Source organism: Hirundo rustica, chromosome 7 (assembly GCF_015227805.2).
Source record: "Hirundo rustica isolate bHirRus1 chromosome 7, bHirRus1.pri.v3, whole genome shotgun sequence".
NCBI classification, from domain to species: Eukaryota; Metazoa; Chordata; class Aves; order Passeriformes; family Hirundinidae; genus Hirundo; species Hirundo rustica.
This window is the reverse complement of record NC_053456.1, coordinates 35,046,877-35,065,136: the sequence shown is the minus strand read 5'-3', so window position 1 is coordinate 35,065,136 and position 18,260 is coordinate 35,046,877. Positions and strand designations below refer to the sequence as shown.

The following is an 18,260-nucleotide window of genomic DNA, read 5'->3' as shown; positions in this document are numbered from 1 at the left end:
TGTAATATTGTTTCCCCCTCCCCCCGAATATTTTGTTCTATACCTGCCCTAGAATTTCATCTTTTTACCCGTCAGAATTTTGGTTTCTTTCCCCTAGAATTGCCTTTCCCCCTTTTCTAGACCACATTTCCTCGCTGGAGCTGTGTCCCGCACTGCCGTGGGACCGGAGGAATGAAGTTGTTTGGTTGTTGTTGTTTTTGGGGGGGTTTTTTTGGTTTTTTTGTTTGTTTTGGGTTTTTTGTTTTGTTTTTGGGGTTTTTTTTTGTGTGAGTTCCGCTGAAGTAGAAAATCCCGGTTTGTGCGGGAGGGTGAGGCAGAGCCTTGCGTGTCCTGGTTGGAGGGTTTCCCCATGGAAGTCACTTTTTCTCTCTGTTTCTATAGACTCGCTGTGCTGGCAGTGAGTGGTAATTCCTTGTGATGTGCTTACAGTTTATCAGGGAGTCTTTTATTGCTGGGAACGGTTCCACCACGCTATAATTGTGATTAAGAGAAGCCCTCCGGAGGGCACTGAGGCATCCCTGGATTTTCCTGGTGGAGTAGCAGTGGCTTGAAAATATTGCGTTTTCAGGCCACAGAAACCCCACAATTTCATGCTTAATATAGTCAGCGCCTTTTCCTTCCCCCCCACCTCTTTTAACCGCGCTTAAAGGATTGGCAGCTGGGTGAGCTGGGAAAGGAATGGCCTGGGAGAGTTGTTTTCCTTGCAACACCAAGTCACCAGGAAATTTACTGTTCTGAGATTGTTTCGTTTGTTTTGGGTGTCTTTTTCCCCTCTGTCATTCCATCTAGTTTAATTCCATGGCACCGTTTGTCTGAGGCTGTGGAAGAGCTTTGAGGCAGGTGTGGCAGGGAAGGAGGAAAGCTTCAGCCTTTCAGATGTGAGATAGGATTGCAAACTGAGCTGAGTCATTCGTGATGCTTAGTAACAATTAAAAAGGACTCTAAGTGGAATTCTGGGCAAGCTTATCAACAAAATAATTGATTTAAAGTTACTTTATTTATTTATCTATCTAGCCACCCTCCTTGAGCGGTCCCTGAAAGAAGATCAAGGGAAAGCAAGGACAAAACCTGGGATGTGCTGCCACATATTGTGAGGAGAAACAGCTGGAGCAGGTCCCAGGTGTTGCCCATGATTGCTGACAGAAATTCACCCAGCAGGTTTATGCCAGCCCATCCCCTGCCAGAATAAATAAATAATTATTGATTTATTAATTATTAACTGGTTTTAATGTTACTTCACCATCTCTGTTTACAAACAGCTGGTACATGGGGGAACTTGTACAGGCTTAAAGGCCTTTGGTTTTTATAAGGATGTGTTTTTCCTGGGGACATGAGGATTTTTATTCTTTATATAGCCCGAAGGGAAGCTGTCCCTGCTGCCTCTCTGCCTGCATGGGGGCATCACTAAAGGCCTGCAGTTCAGTGACAGGAATCAGAGGATTTAAGGCTGCTCAGTGTTCTGTTGTTTAATCTTTGGAGTGGTTTAGAGATCATCAAGCACTGCCTTTGCTGAGCAGGGTTATTTACCCAAGCAAACCCTTCCGCAGGCTGATGTGCTGGGTTGGTGGCTTTCTGCAGAGCTTTGGAAGAGTGAAGGACAAGAGCATCCTGTGTGTGTTTGTGGACTGATTCCACTCAATTTTTTTCCATTGAAATCTTTCCAGTTTAATAAAGCAGGAAGCAGCTCAGTGCCAGGTGTGTTCAGCAGCTCTGGCGGAGGAGGGATCTCAGCCTCCAAGGTCTCCTCCTGATCCATGGCAGATGGAAGAGGCTCCCTTTGTAGTGGGGCACCACTGTTCTCTGTGAGATTTCCCTTCCCCCATTGCCTGACTTTGCAGTCCCAAGTTCACACAAGTGCTTCCTTGCCATGAAAGAGGTGAGCATAGGAGGGGAGCAGGATCATGGGAGGGATGGAAACATTGGGAGAGGTGTCCTGCCAGGGAACAGGATATCCAGCCCATCCAACATCCATCCTACTGGAGAAGCAGCACCGCCCAGAGCCCAGCACCGGGATCAGAAGGGCCAAAAGGAGCTGAGGTTGGCTTCCAAGCTGAGGGTCCTATCCAAACATCAGTGCCATCTGATTTAAAGGCTTGTACCTCCTCCTTTCCCATCCAGGTCTCTTCCCCTACAACAGTCCTCCCAAATGCCTTTTTTCTTATCTGCCTTGGTAAGCAAATATTATTAATTCTTGTTCATTACCCTGACCTTCCTCCCTGCCCTGCTGGAGGCTCTTTCAGCTCATGCGGTTTGGTGGAGGTGGGACTGTGCTGCAGGGCACCTCCCTGTGCACCTCCCTGGCACCTCCCCCAGCCTGTGTGCTGCTGTTCGCCTGCCGTGCCACGGGGTGCACAGCATGTCACACCAGCTGTGTGCCAGCAGCTTATCCCGGTGGTGCCTGTCAGGGCTGCTCCCCTCTAATCCCTCCCTGTTCCTCTTGGCCCAGCAAACACTGCTGGGAAGGGAGGAGGGGTCCCTGTCTCTTCCACCTCCCTCACCTTCTGGTAAGCGAGGGGGGAGAAGGAAAGATGCTCCGGGGGGAAGGTTTGCTGTCTTGCTCTGCATGAGGATTTCTTACCAAAAAAAAGAAGATGCCTCAAAGGTGCCTTGTCATGTGGCTGTCAGGTGCCATCTGTGTAGCTTCGGCCACTTAAACTCCTGGTGGGAGGTCAACTGGCAGATGTCACAACAGCCAAGGGCTCATTTTGGAGAAGTGTCTCTCGGAGTTTGTTCCTGCAGTGTGCTGGTGTGCTGGCTTGAAGGCAGAACCAGTGAGAGATTCCAAGTCAGAAAAAACAATTTAATAGGAGAGGAAAAAAAAAAGGTAAAATAAAATAAAGCACATGCAGTAGTACAAAAGACCACTGACAGAGTCAGAATACAAGCTGACACTGTGGTGGTAGCAGTCCAGATGAAGTGGTCTTGTTGAAGCAGTGTTCCCACAGAAAGGTCTGGTAGCTCTTGTCCTCTGGGAATCCAGTGGGTAAGGCTGCTTGTGCTGTCCCAAATCCCAGATTCTATCCAGGTGGGAATGCTTGGCTCCTCCCCCTGGGGGGAGCATCTCATAATGGGCTGATGTCATTTTATCAGTCTTGGAATGGGTCCTTGATTGCCCATTAAACAGAGATAGCTCCTGGAGGGAGTTACCTATGAGTCGTGTGGCAAGGCATTGATGGGCCACTAACAGAAGATAGTCTGGAGAGAGGGGGCAAGAGAAACACTGCCCAGCCTAGTTTCAACAGCTCATGTAGATGGTGATAGATACTTTGGGCACATCTTACATTGTAACCCAGGACAGCTGAGAAGTTCATCCACACTGTGCTTCCCATCCTACAGCAAGCCCGGCCCTTCTGGTGTGTGAGTGTAGCCCTGCTGGGCACGCACTTGCCCCTGGGGGCCAGCTGAGTGTCCCCAGGCTGCCCTATGCCTGTCACAGACCCGTGCCTGATGTTCAGTGTTTGACCTGTGGGATTTTTCTTGGTGCTCTGAATCAAGTCTAGGGTTTATGAGCAGTAGGAAAAGGTCAGTCCATGGTGTTGGGAGCTGCATGTTTGAACCCCATAGCAATGGGATAACCCTGCCTTGAAGCGTGAATCCTCAGAGATACAGATGCATCTCTGCCTGTGTGCAGCGTCCTGCCTGGCTTTCTGGGCCATCACTGGCTGGGACGAGAGGGGGAAATACCCTGACACGTGTTGTGGCCTTAGAAACTTTTGGCTCCAGAGGGACTTGTTGGCTGCACAAGTTTGTGACTGTGGATCAGAGAGTTGTTCTGGTCTCTATGTGGGTTTGAGCTCTGCACGGGTCTCTTCTGTATAGAAGCTTAAGGTCATGTATCCAAAACTTAAGCAGATTTTCTCTCCCATGTATCTTTAAAAGATAACACTTTTGTGGAATTTGAGGCCTTGGGGATTTTCCCAGAGTCCTCTTAAAATCGTCAGTGGCTATTGTACTATCGACTGCAGCCTCGGGGCTGAGCCTCACCCTTTGGACTGTGGTATGAACCCAGATTGTTATTGCTGGAGCTGTGGTGGCCCAGACAGTGCCTGACCTGCAGCCAGGTCAGGCTGGAAAGGTGCTTTTGATTATATAATTATTATAGACTATATAACTGTGCCCCTGAAACCTCTGCTTAGGGATGAGGTCTCGAGATGGAGTGTGTGGGACTAACGCTGCTCACCCCTTCGCTTGTGTGCCCTCCCTCCTCCTGAGCTGTTTATCAAGCACTGCAGAGAGCTGTAGCAGTGAAGTCTAAGGGCTGGTTTAAGAAAAACAAAGCCTGGTCCTGTGATCACCATGCAGTCTTAATTGCCTAGATAAAGAGCTGACCTCGGAGGAGCAATTTAAGGTGGAGAAGTCTTGTGACTTCCCTAAGGTAGGCAGTTTTCTGCTGCATGCTTTCCTTGCCAAGTGTTTTTTCCTGACTCTCAGGGAAGCAGCTGGTGGCAGTTGGAGCTCCCTGGGGCTCACAGCAGGCTCCTGGGGGCTGCCTGCTCTGCTACCTGCAAGCAACTGGGCTGTCTCAAGGGCCCCTGCAAAGGCAGGCAGGGGAGCAGGGCTGGGAAGAAACTCCAGGCTGAGGCTTTGGGCTGGGATAATCCTTCCTGGTCTAGTGGAAGGTATCCCACGGTAGGGGAGTGGAACTAAGTGGTGGTTAAGGTCCCTTCCAACCTAAACCGTTCTATGATGGGTGCTAAAGCTGCTGAGGGAGGAGCAGTGGGAGAGGGAGGGTTCAAACAGTTGATGAAGCTGCAGGAAGAAGGAAAATCTGGCAGGTCCTTGTCATCTTTGTCCTTGTTTAAAATCCTGCACGTGCTTCTCCTTTTGACACAACAAAAAGCTACATGTAGTCAAGGCCTCCTTGCTTCTAAAAGTGCAGTGAGATCTTTTGAGAGGCCATCCATTATTAACCATAAGTGTTCTTGAAAAGTGATGTATCCACATCATTCAGGCAGGGATAAATAATTCATTTGTTTAATGAAATTTCTGCCAAATGAGAAGCTCTGGCAGGTATAAAGTTGAGTAAAACTATGGTATCCATTATGTATTAACAAATGGGAAGTCAGGAAGTATTTGCCAGTGGCTGGAAAATAGGTTTTGAGCAGCACTGATGAGAACCCAACTGATGGTTCAGCAAGGCAGGGAGAAGATGGCTCTGTGGCCTGGCATTGGCAAATCTCTGCCTACTTCCCTCACCATTTACATGATGTTTTCTTAATTTCCAATATTTTCTCTCTTACTAGCAATAACAGGTAGGTAAAAAACAATGTTGAGGGATTATTTGATGTGAGGGGGGTGTACCAAGCAGCAGAGCTGCAGGTCCCTCTGCCAGTGAGAAAGGAGAAGCTGGAGAAATGGATGGGAAAGGGAGATCTGGAGATCCTCTTGTTGGAGTAGAGACTTTACCATGAGGTAAGATCAACTCTTCATGGGACTGGCACAAATGACAGAAAGAGAGAAGTGGATAAAAGACAGTTTTGTTAGGAAATCAATCAATCAATCCTTCCCCTAGAGCAGCTGGAACACACTGGCCTGTTTGGCAGAAGGCTTGTACCAAAATCTTTCTCTTTCCCCGCTCTACAACCTGCTCAGACTGACAGTGGCCATACAGATGGCCCAGCCCTCTCCTGCGGCTCTTATAGAGTCAGGAAGCAGTTTGGTTTCCTTCTCCTTCATCAACACCTGAGGGTTTGGGATCGAGTGTTTTGATTTTTCTCCTTTGCAGTCAGTGGCTGATGGAAACCCTGCTCCCACCAGCTTTTGCTGTGTGGAGGGAAGGGGGCTAGGAGATAGCCTCTCTAAAATGTTAACTCCTGCTTGGTGGTGCAGAGATTTCCCGGATCTACAAAGCCCCTGGCAGGTTTAGGAGTTCACTGGCAAACCTGGTAGGAAGCAAGGTATCCCTGAAGAGCCACATGAAACAGATTCCCAGGCTGGGAAGCACCTGGAGATAGAGGGAGGAAACCCACCCGTGGTAGCCCCTCTGCAGGACCAGCAGAGAGCTGGTGTGTACCGTGTGTGAGAATGGCCACAGGGCAGGGAGCATCCTCCTCCTGTGTGGAGGCAGCTGTAGGCTGGGAACTTGTTCCCCAGAGATGGGAGAGATTTTCTTCCTCTCAGCTAAAAGGCTTTTTGTGGCCAGATAGCCTGCAGGGCCTGGCACGAGCTGTTTCTTGGAAGAAATAGCAGTAAAGTTGTGAAAGTCTCACTGCTTTTAGGTGACCAGCTTCTGTCTCCTCACCTTTCTCCTTCCAGCAGAAAAGATGACACTGGTTGCCAGAAGGAGGGAGCCCAGGAAAAGCCAGTTCTCTCCTTTTTATTCTGTTTTTTCCTGCAAGTGCCTCTCCCAGGGTATGCAGTGAGAACAAAGGCTGCACTTGGTTTTGCTGCCCTAGGTGAAGGGGAGTGCTGTTCCTGGAGTGTATTCCACCTTTCCTGGTGCCCAGCTCTGGGTGGGATGCACAAAGTAGGGAGGCTGTGGCAGTTCCCTGGCTCATTCTGCTCCGTCAGCCTGATGTGCTGTGACAGTTCTGCTGAATTGCTGACCCCAGGGGCAGCACGGGGCTATTTATGGACACATGAAGCCGGGGGACACTGGGTGGGACCACAGTCTGGTGTGGCCACAGCCAAGAGCCTGTCCTCTTTGGGGATCCTTGGATGACTCGGACAGAAAAGGCACTGTTTGGTGAAGTTCATGGGGAAACCTCCATGGGAATTCTGGTTTATCCCTCACACCCCGGTGGTTGGATCCTGTTTAGTGGCAGACATCCCTCAGCAGGCTGTCCTCTAGTGTCTCCTCTGGCCCCAGAGCCCAGATGCTGATAGCACAGCCTGTTTGTAGGCAGTGGTTGGGATCAAGATTGCCATTTGCAGGGACAATATCAAACCATTAAACCAGAGCCCTGAGCAGAGAGCAGCACCTTTAGCTGCTCTCCAGTCAGCCAGGTTTATTTTTATCTCTCACTTCCAGCACAGCGGGCTGGGCGCTCACAGAGGAGGACTGGAGATCTTGAATAATTCATAGCTCCCGCATTTTGCTCCCAGCGATCAGAAAAGCCAGTTGCTGTGCTGGAAGGGCGCTGGCACAAACCTGCTCTTTTGTTCCCAAAGCCTGACTGGAATATCCACCTTTTGCCGCATCTGAGATCTTTCAGGATCGGCTCCATGCAGATGGAGGAGCTGAGTTTCAGCAGCTGCTTTGGCAAAGCACAGGGAGCGTGGAGCCTGTTTCAGAGCCTGGCTTTGTTCGTGTGCTGGTGGCTGTTGCCTTCTGACTCGCTGTTCAATTGCTTCCCGAGTCTACTTGATGCTTCCATCACCTCTGAGCCTGAAAATGCTGCAGTCCAGGAGCTGGGAAAGGCAGATCCGTGAGAGCTCTTGCTCCATCTGTACACTGGTGGTGCTGCAGCTGGTGTTTCACACCTTTCCTCCCGAATCCCAGTGGGAGCAGCTGGTTTACCAGAAGCCAAATGTTGTCCTCTGTCCTTGTGGTGCTGGCAAGAGGCTTCCCAGCTTTCCTGAGTTCCTTTGTCCTCTGGACAGGCCTGTCATGCACAGGCTTGTTGCCATTTTATCCTTTAATTATTATCCGCATCAAAATATCCCCAAGAATTGTTCTCTCGGGGAGTACAGAACAACATTTACGGGCACATCCTTCAGTTCAGTTGTGTGACAGATTCCCTCATGCGTGTGGATCGTGCATCAACCACTATTAGATCTCGGGTGTCTGTGTCTGGATCTGTGTGTTTTCTGTGTTGTTTTTCTCCAACTATGAGCTGTGGCTTGCCTTAATTTGTTTGAGTAAACTCACTGTGTTGCTGAACTGTAACAAGACATCATTGACTGAGCTGTGCACATTCCTTATCCTGGGTTTTGCTGCAATGCCTCCTGTGTGGGGCAGACTTCTGCTGTTGTTGGCCAGCATCTGTCAGGTGTTTAGGAAGGCCAGGGCAGTGACTGTCACCTGTGCTGGGCATTGCTGGGGCTGCACCTTGAATCCTGTGTTCACTTTTGGCCCCTCGCAACAAGAAAGACACTGAAGGGCTGGAGCACATCCAGTGAAGGGAGCAGAGCTGGGGAAGGGTCTGGAGCACAATTCTGATGAGGAGCAGCTGAGTGAGTTGGGAAAGGAGGGTCAGCCTGGAGAAAAGGAGGCTCAGAAGCGACATTTGTATTCTCCACAGGAGGGGGCTTGGCTCTTTAAACATCCTGTTAATAATTGACTCTTGTGAGGGGTGAAGCAAAGGGCTGTGACTGTATGGTGCCTTCCCCTGCACTGTCCAGTTTTGCAGCATTCCAGCTGTTGTGGCAGTGTGTTCCTGCAGCACTGATGTCCCTTCTCTTTCCTGGGTGCAGTTGCTCTGAAGAATCCTGCTGACAAAGAAGCCCAGAGGGACAGAGCCTGTGGCACCGGACCAGCTCCAGGCTTGGCAGCAGTTCCAGAGGGTGAGCTGCTCCTGCAGGTTAGTTCTCCTCACAAATGCCTTCATGGGATCTTCCTCTTGTCCCTCTTCCAGCCTCTTTGGGTTTTACCCCAAAGCCAGGCTGTTCTGTTGCTGATGGCAGGTGATTTGTGATTTCATGTGGTATAGTTCACCGGGCAAAGGTTTAAGACCTCCAAAGGTCCCTGGGGCATAAATTGTGTTTCTTCTTCCCTGCTTTTCCCATTATTCCTGGAAAAAACTTGCTATCTGTAAATAGTCCCTATGTAGGGAACATCTTGCTGGATTTCTGAGCATGGTGTTTCATCTTTTCTGCTTCTCTGCCCTCATGTGTAAATGTTCCAGAGGTGTAACATAGAAACCAAATGGAGCAAGGTGTTTGAGTGCTGTTTTTAGCATGGGCACACTGATCCTGACTCGAGGATATTGTCCAAATGCTGGTGAAAACACAGAAGAGAATGTCCTGGAAGTCTCCCCTGGTTATGAGGAAGGAATGTGTGACACTGAGCACACAGATTGATGCTGATGGGCCATGTGCTCATTCCTTAAACACAGGTTAGATGAGTGTATCCCAGGAGCTCTGTTTTTCCCAGGTGGTCTCCTTTGGGGGTGCTGGAGACAAGGCTGGTGATGCTGCAGCTGCCATGATTCATTCAGAGATGCCAGGAGGTCACCTTCTGTCCCCAAACTTTGCACAGAGAATGGGAGGAGGTCAGGCTCTGGGAGGATGAGGTCCTTCAAGGACACAGGTCTGCCGTCCCCCGCCTGGCATCTGGGCACAGGCTGTGGCACTGTCCCCTGCCTGCCTGGCTGTCCTCCAGCAAGGGCTGAGCACGCTGGGCAGCCCCAGCTCCTGTCTAAACGCTCACTCAGCACGAAGTGTAGTTATTGTCCTGCCTGAGAGCTGGGGATCTCTGTGTCTCCTGGGAGAAGGGCTAAGGCCAGCCTGGTTAATAGCTAGGAACCTGAGGGTTTTCCCTCAGGATGTAACAAAACTGCTCATCGGGTTGATGTCCTCTCATCAGCTCCTCCCACAGCTGGGTACCGTTTTTCTAGAGGTAGCAAACTGGGTCTGAAAAGCTGGTTCAGCTCTCTCAGTGTCTATCTGTGTGACGCTGGATGTGGCAGGAGCTTAGAATCGGTCTCTGAGCCCCTGAGGAAACATTCCTCCATACTTATGCTTCAGCTTGGTCTGTCACCTCTGATGGCCGAACTTCCTTTGTCTCTTGGTCTGCTCTGATTCTTCCCCTCTTCTCCTCTGAAGCTGCTCAAAGGGTTAAAGTGCAATTGGCAGCACTAATTAACCTCTGCAGCAGATTCCCACACACTGAGATTTACCCCACTAAATAGAGAGAGCGTTTGTGCCTGGAATAAAGGGAAGGAGAGGGGGGAGAAACTCTGACCTGGATGATGAAACAGGAGTTGGCAGCAACAATAGCTGGACTTGGCTGAGACTACATGCCAAGCCCTAATTAATGCTGATGTCTGCACATTATGAATTGGGGGAAGCAGGCCAGGGCTGGCTACTGTGGCTTCCCTGCCAGGTTAGTGGTGCAGGATGGTTTTGGCTCTGAAAAGCCACAGGGCTCACACTCTGCCTTCCAGAGAGGTCCTGCTTTGTGCTGCCATAGTGTCCCTGTGGAGATCTGTTGTCCTTAGGGAGGGGTGGCCATGTGGTGGTGTCAGGCCAGTGAAAGCTCTTCAGCTTCTGGGAAGATAAACCGATGATTTTCATTGGGTTTCAGTGCCTTTGCTCTTGGGCAGCACCACAGGCTTGAAGGTGTCTGCTGAGTGACTGATGATTTTCAGAGTTGGGGACACTGAGCCACAGAGTGAAGTCTGGCAGCTGGGCTCAGGGAGTACTGCTGTGGGGCTGCTCTCAGCCCTGGCAGTGGGATGACAAGGTCTCCAAAGCACTGGGCTCTGTGCCACAGAGGCTTGCAAGGGTTGGTGCTGTGCCTGCAGCACTTCAGGGTGCTTCCCAGGATCCTGCCAGTGCCTGTGTCAGCAATGTTCTGCCTGTGGGCTCCTGCCTGCTGCCAGAGAGCAGGGATGGAAAGCCAGGACTCCTGGAAAGGAGCTGCACTCCCAAACTGGTAGAGAAGCTCCTCTGCCCCTTCTACTCTTCTCCAGGTGTAAAGGACACTGTCAGCCAGCACCCTGGACCCTTCTCATATGTCCTGTCCTGCCAGCTGTGGGGGTTTTAGCTCAGGGAAAACATCCAAATTACTTGCCAAATGTATTAAACTGGTAGCAGTGAGCCCCTCTTGAGTATGACAGAGGCTCTGATCAGCTCAGCCCATTCCTGCCGGGAAGCCCAGTGCTCCCTTGAAAATTGACTTTGCAGTCCTGGAGCTTGAGGAGTGGGTGGAAGAGCCAGCGAACTGTGAAATGTCTAAGTGTGTAACATTAAAAATGCAATGGAAACTTCAGATAGACAGCTGCATTTGCTCTTCTCTGCGGGGAGGGTTTGGAGCTTCAAACCCACACAGGCACAGCAGCTTTGGGTATTTATTTTGTGAAAACAGAGCACAGTATTCAGCCCTAAGGGGTGTGGGTTGTGCATAAGCGAGGTAGTGCTCCAGAGGAAGTGACCTTGGAGGTGGTGATCAAAGAGGGGTTCTCCAATCTGAATGATTTGGCGATGTATTTGCAGAAAGGAAAAGGTGCTCCGGGGTCACCCAGGGATTCTGTGGTTTTCCCCCAAGTTCAGGCACCAGACTCAGCCTGAATTCCCTGCTGCTTTGGAAGAAATTGGCTTTTCAGAAATCAGATTGGTTTTGCTGCAATTTCAAATCCGAACCCTTATGCTTTAGCTTTTGGCTTTTCCATTTCTGCCTGTTAAGGCCCTTTCAACACTGGCCGCATTGAGGAGGGAGCAGGCAGCAGACATAACACTTTCCTTGGCCTTGTTCCTTGCCCATGGATCACCATGTCCAGGCACACCATGGTCCTTCTCCAGACCACTTCTCTGGAACCTGGGATGGCCACACACAGCTGCCAAGGGCCTCAAGGCTGTTGGAAAGATTCATCTCCACCAGAATGGACTAGTTCCTGATGGTGTCCGCTTTCATCCTGCAAGCAGTTCAGAGGTTTTTATCTGCTTCCTGCACGGGATGAGGATAAATGTCTAAAGCTGAGTCTGAGTGAATGCTCCCAGGATGGAAGCACAGTTTTCTGTCAGTCTGGATTAGGATATTCTCGGGCAGCTGTATGGAAGAGCTGCATGACCTTGGAGAGGCCATCTGTGGTGGCTCAGCTGTCTGCTGGCGAGGCTTTGGGTAACCAGTGTCCTCCTGGAAAAGTGACATGATCATGGCCTGTACCTGCTGATCTCTCTCCTACAGGCTCTCAATGGCTTCGTGCTGGTGGTGACATCAGAAGGGCTGATATTTTACTCCTCACATACAATCCAGGATTATCTAGGATTTCATCAGGTTGGTGGGACTCTGACTTGTTGTGGAGAGTCAATTTTTCCTTGGTTGTGCAGAATAGCCCCAAGTTCCCTGCAGAGAGAAGGCTCTGCAAGGATCACTGGGTCTCAGGGAGCTGTTTGGGGCATTTCCTTGGTCTTGGGTATTTGGACTCTATATTGCCAGACGCGGTCACTGGTAGGTGACAAGGGACTTAATCAGCCCAGAGATACTTTCCAGCAGCCATGTTGATGTGCCTCCACGGTGTTCATGGCTGTGGTGAGATTTCTGGGGTTCCTTGTGCAGTTTGCCTGGGGAATCCACTCAAATCCTGGTAAATCCCACAAGCACTTTGGGCACCCAGGTAACTTGGAGGGCACTAGATGAGATTTACAGGGAAGTGGGACATAGCTGCAGTCCTTCAGCTGCTGTGGGTTGGTGTCACCCACACACAGCTGGCTGTCCCCAGCACCTGAGGTAGATGAGACCTATCCACCTGGGTGCAGGGAACAAGTCCCAGGGCATTGTTCTCTTGAGAATAGTCTAGAGGTGGGGGAGCATTGCTGCTGTTTTGTTCCCAAATCCATGTTTTCATCTCACTTCTGAAGTCAGCACTAGGATTTTGAGTTATGGGGATGTCAGAGGGAAGCCCTGTTGGCTCTTTAGGCTTTTGGGGGGAGGAAGTCAGGTCCAACATGGGCAAGGGGTCCTTAAAGCCAGATGTGCCGTTTGTTCCCACCAACATCAGTTCTGGGGGAAAGTTTCTGATCTCATTTAGCAAGGGACCCCTTTGAGCCCCAGGGCAACTGGTTAAGATAAAACCAACTGGGGCTGTGAAAACTGGCACTGGGGACAGGCTGCAGAGCTCACAGGTGGCATGTCCCCTCTAGGCCGATGTCATGCACCAGAGTGTCTTTGAGCTCATCCACACCGAGGACCATCCGGAGTTCAGACGCAACCTCCACTGGGCCCTGGACCCACCACACACTCCTGAGGGTGAGCCTTCTCCAGCAGGTAAAGGCAGACTGCCATCCTAAGTGGCGCAAGGTGCGTGGCTTCCCAGGGATGCTGGGAGCCCAGCTCGTTGTTGCCACTTGCGCCCGTGTGGCTCAGGCCACAGCTTTATCCAAACGTTGTGGCCTTACCCCAGTTTCTGTTGCTATGCTCTGCAAACTGCTGCAGTACCCAGTGCTGGGGACCTCCAACCCTCGCAGGGGTGAATCCTTGTTCAATCCTCTCTCGGTCCCTCTCTTCCACAGTGGGGAAGGGTCTTGACTCTTCTGCTGTCATCTACAAACCAGATCAGCTGCCCCCAGAAAACTCCTCCTTCCTGGAGAGGAGCTTTGTGTGCCGCTTTCGCTGCCTCCTGGATAATTCCTCTGGCTTCCTGGTAAGTACAGACCCTCCCCAGCAGGGGAGGGGCAGGCTCACCACAAATGTTCATACTGCCACTGAAACCACCCCCTGGAAAGATCCCTTGCCCCTTTCTGCCACATGCAGCACCTGCCTTTTTCAGCAAGAGACTTTCCCTGTTTTTCATAGGTTTGGCCTGTACCTACAGCCTCTCCCTGTGAGTTTTGTTCCTCCTCTCAGAAATGCTGAATCTTGAATGAAAGTGCTTTTCTGCCCTGTGTTTTGCTTGGTTTTTCTGTTAAAAGCGTGTCATAAGATCAAGTAGATTGTGGTCATCCCTCCTCCTCTCTGCACTGGAAGCCACAGGGTGCCCAGAGAAGCTGTGGCTGCCCCTGGATCCCTGGAAGTGTCCAAGGGCCAGATTGGATGGGGCTTGGGGAAACCTGGGCTAATGGAAGGTGTCGTGGCCTATGGCAGGGGGATTGGAATGAAATGATTAAGGTCATTCCAAACCTAAATCACGCTGTGATTCAATGATTCTATTTACACCAACTCTGCAGACAGGTGTCTTGCTTTCTGTGCAGGTCTCTTCCTTCTCGCTTTTCTGCATGACACTGTGCTTTTCTTCATAGGCTTTAAACCTTCAAGGCAGGTTGAAATTCCTTCATGGGCGAAACAAAAGATCTGAAGATGGCTCTGTACTGCCCCCCCAGCTCGCTCTGTTCGCCATCTCCACGCCTCTGCAGCCCCCGTCCATCCTGCAGATCCGAACCAAGAGCATGATCTTCAGGACCAAGCACAAGCTGGACTTCACCCCCTTGGCATGTGATCCCAAGTAAGCAGCAGAGCTCCCAGTGCTCCATTCCTGACATCCCACCCCAGCCCTGCCTCTGAGCTGGGTGTGCTCTCTGTCTCTCACAGGGGAAAGATCATCCTGGGCTACACTGAGGCAGAGCTGCGGATGTGTGGCTCCGGCTACCAGTTTGTCCACGCTGCTGACACGCTGTACTGTGCCGAGAACCACGTCAGGAGTAAGAGTCCCCTCCCTGGTCACTTGTGCTGATGGGTGGGCTGGTGCTGGGGCAGCTCCGTTGGCTGTTCTATTAAGCCCAGTGGCTCTTCCCTCACAGGATGCTTTGCTGTGCTGCTCCTGTCACTGCAGAGAGCTTGGGGTGGAGTGGAGGGGAGGGGTGTTCACCTGCATGGTGTCCCCTGTGCCTGCCGGCCATGTTGCTGTTTCCAGCTGGAAAGGGCAGTGTGCCATGGTGACAGCCCTTTTGCCTCCTCCCGGCAGTGATGAAGACGGGGGAGAGCGGCCTGACGGTGTTCCGGCTGCTGACCAAGGACAACCACTGGAAGTGGGTGCAGGCCAACGCACGGCTCGTCTACAAGAACGGCAAACCCGAGTACATTGTGGTCACACAGAGACCCCTCGTGTACGTGCCGGGGCTGACGTGGGCACAGCCTGGCTTTTCCCATGGCTCTGGGATGTCCTGAGCAGGGCAGGATGTTGGATTTGTTGTTGCTGCTTGTACCTTTTAAAGGAGCAGCTGTGGGATTCTGTGTTTTGTGCTGTTCAGTCACATCCCTGTCTGCAAGGCCACCCCTCAACAGGGGTGATACTTGCTTATGCTGCAGATGTTTGGGTTTTGTGTATGTGTGTGTGAGTGCATGCTGGTTGTAGCAAAGGGGCTTTGGCTTGCAGGGATCACAATTGCCCATTGAAGAAGCACTTGTGCGGTGGGTTTGTGCACATAGCAGCCACAGTGTCCTCTTCATGCCCTGCAGAGATGAAGAAGGAGGAGAGTACCTTCGGAAGCGGTCCATGCATCTTCCCTTTACCTTTGCTACAGGAGAGGCGCTTCTATACCAAAGTGCTCACCCTCTCCCAGGCTTACCTGACCTTTTCCAGAGTAAAGGGAAACCCAGCAAGTTCAAGAAGCCCTCCTGCAGCCATGTAGGGCGCTCCCAGAAGAATGGCATTGACCCCCAGTCTCTGCTCGGCAAGGCGGTGTACACCTCGCACCCAGCTCCCACTCAGGACCCTTCCTTCAGCAGCACTTTCCAGCTTGGGCTTGTGTCCTTGCCAAGTGCAGGAGGGGATGCTTGGAGTATGGGCAGAGATCCAGTTTCTTCAAGGGGCAACGGCCTCCAAGAGAAGCTGCTGGAGAACCCTCTCTTGGCCACCATGGACTCACTCTCAGTTAAGAGAGATGAGAGCTGTTCCAACAAGCTCTTCAGTGCTTTGGAGGGTCTGGGCTTGAATGCTGAGGACCTGGAGCTCCTGCTGCTGGATGAGAAAATGGTGATGGTCAGTATGGACCGAGACCAGTCCCCATCTCTAAACAGCCTGGCTAGCAACCAGATTCTCTCCTACGTTCCCAGCTGTCCAGTGGATGAGCATGAGGGAGAACAGCAGGTGTGTCCCCTGCCAGGCATGCCCTCCAGCCCACAGGGAGGCACTGCTCCATGCCACACGGAGAACAAGGACTCAAAGTGCCACCTGGCACAGCATGCAGGGCAGCCCAGCACTGCCCTGGGCCAGCCCCCCATCCCTCTGTGGGGGCAGCCCATCGGTGCTGTGCCAGGGCTGCTCCCAGAGCTGGCTGAGCAGGAAGAGCTCTCCAGTGGCTCCCAGTGGGGACTAGTTGGGGAGGAGACTGTACTCCACTTCTTCCAGCCAGCACAGGGCGCCCCCTGGGACAGGGCCCCCAGCTCAGCCCTGGAAGCCCCCTGCCCACAGGAGCCATCTGGGGCCCAGCAGCTGCAGGGAGACTTCCCAGCTGTGCAGCCCTCCCAAGAGGATACCCACCAGTCCTTCTCCCTGTCCAGCCTGTGCCAAGGTTGTGTGGCACCACCAGGCCAGCGGAAACATCATCACTTGCTGATGAATGGGAGGTGTGGCACCAGCCCCAACTCCTCTCCACACCCCAGTCCATGGCAGGACTATGTTTGCCCCCTCCTGGGGTCTCCAGCTCGGCCTGGCATTTATGGCCTCAGCCAAGACTTGCTCTCCCAGCCCCAGGGCTGTTTGGGCCCTGGGCCTGGCTTGCCTCCACAGCACTTTAACCTGAATGGATTATGCAGCATGGAAGCTGTGGGCACTGGGGACTCCTGGGAAGAGATGTCTTCATACCCCAGGTGTTCTCCCCCTTCCTACCAGCTTATTCCTGAGAAGCCGCTGAGCCCTCTTCCCTTTGTGCCCCAGCACCCTTTCCCCAGCTCAGCTGCAGGGCAGTTTGGGAGCATTGGCAGCCCTCTGGAGACTTCATATGGGGGACACACCTCTGCACTGAGCCAGGAGGGCAGGCACAAGGTAAGGGCCTTGCTGTACTCCGGGGCTGAGTGTTTTCTGTGCTGGGAATCTGCTCAGCCAGTGCTAATAACCCCTTGCAAAGTGCCTCACCACTGTTCTCTCTCTCTCCCAGCCCCACAGCACCTGTGGTTTGCCCAGCTCTCCCATGGGACTGCCCCAAGACTGCCCAGTGCTGGGGGGAAGTCTGGCACTGCCCTGCCAGCCTCAGCTGCCAGATCCCCCTCATGCTTCCAGGGGATACTTCTGTCTCTAGGAGAGACAGGAATGGACAAAGCAGGACTGTTCCCCGGGAAAGGAGCTACCTTCAAGCTGCAGATAACAAACCTTCCCCACTGCTGTGCACATCCTGCTGGTGCTATTGATGTTGGTTGCTTTGGCTCACTTGGGTTTTTGCTCTTCCCTCAACTTCCCACCGTCCTCCCCATGCTGTTCCTGTGCTGGTGTCCCTGGCCTGGGAAGGGACAGCAACACAGCTGGAGGACAGATTTCCCAGGGTGCTTGAGCAAGCTGAGCTGTGGTTGCAGGTCAGCCCATGAGTGCAACCGAAGCTTTGCATTTACATGCATGATCCAGCATGGATACCAGCCTCACGAAAGCCTGTCCTAAAAAAGACAGAAAATGTTTTCACCTCTGGTATTAAATTTCCTGCCATCCCAGCCAGGCACCTGTGGCTGTGGCCAAGTTGTACAGATACTGCTTGTTTAGTAAGGAAAATGAGCCCTGTATGGTGTTCTTGTGTTGCTCTGCTTCTTCCCCATCCCTGATTTCCCTGTGTCCCAAGTGTTCTCAGTGTTTGGGATCCAGGTTAGAGCTCCTGTAGCAAACACCCTGGGCTTTGCTGTACTATACAAGGCATGCCCAGATTGGCTGCTAAACTGGTTTTCTCTGGGTGCTGGCCTCTCAGGTACCCTCAGACTTCAAGTCTCAAATTTTTCAGTTAAAAACCCAGAAATTTCTATAAGATAAAGAAAATAAGTTAATAAGTACTTAATTGTAAGTACTGAGAGAGCGATACCTTCCCACAGAAGAAAAAACCCACAGCCCATATGTGTGTATATGAGTTGACAGATTTATTTTTATGCCACTCCAGTGGAAGGAAAAAAACTTCTTACCATTCCAAAGCAGCATCCTCTGGAATGCGATGAAGAGGTTGTTTAAAAGATCAGAAACGCAGTGACCCTTTAAGAAACCCAACAAAGCTCATATCTTCTGCTTGCCCAGCTTTGGATTAATGTGAACTCCTGTTGGTTTTGTTTCAATAAATGGTTTTGGAGCTCCTCCCTGATGTTTCCCTTGCTGGCTGTGTGTCTTCCTGATCTGGAGCATGTCAGGGTTTGCTGGCTGCAGCACTGGAGCCTAGGCCTTGCCACGGGTGATCTGGGATGGAATGGGCTGAGTTGGATCAGATCCTGAGGAGCACTTGGAGCCTTTGGGGTGTACACAGTCCATCTGCCAGTTCCTTCCATAGATGTTTGAAAGGAACTGGGAAATCTGACAGAGAAGGGTGAGTGCATTAAGAAAATGTACAATATTTATATGTTATAATAAAATAGTATTATATGTATATAAAATTGCATGTAGATCTATTGAAATACAAAGTATGTGTATTTATAAAGTGTCTATATATAGTTTCTAGTATGTAATAGAAAACATATTTTAAGACAAATGAGCTGATTCTTTTCCCCTGCGCTGTTGTTTTTCGACCTGGAAATTAGAAATAACAGGTTTGTTTTCTCC

General features: G+C 51.3%; 1 protein-coding gene across 7 annotated transcripts in view; it reads left to right on the top strand.

Moving 5' to 3' along the window:
- LOC120755159 (aryl hydrocarbon receptor-like) overlaps nt 1-18,260 on the top strand; it is a 48,206-nt gene that overhangs the window by 4,560 nt on the left and 25,386 nt on the right. For 5 of the 7 annotated variants that reach the window (XM_040069806.2, XM_040069805.2, XM_040069809.2 and 2 more), the window contains exons 3-11: nt 8,356-8,462; nt 11,789-11,878; nt 12,745-12,868; nt 13,114-13,244; nt 13,840-14,042; nt 14,129-14,238; nt 14,502-14,643; nt 14,996-16,523; nt 16,636-18,027. In XM_040069806.2, coding sequence (XP_039925740.1) covers nt 8,356-8,462; nt 11,789-11,878; nt 12,745-12,868; nt 13,114-13,244; nt 13,840-14,042; nt 14,129-14,238; nt 14,502-14,643; nt 14,996-16,523; nt 16,636-16,776 — 2,576 coding nt within the window. In that variant the 3' untranslated portion in view covers nt 16,777-18,027. The remainder of the gene's footprint in view (nt 1-8,355; nt 8,463-11,788; nt 11,879-12,744; nt 12,869-13,113; nt 13,245-13,839; nt 14,043-14,128; nt 14,239-14,501; nt 14,644-14,995; nt 16,524-16,635; nt 18,028-18,260) is intronic. The other 2 variants (XM_040069812.2, XM_040069811.2) reach the window with 2 other exon arrangements.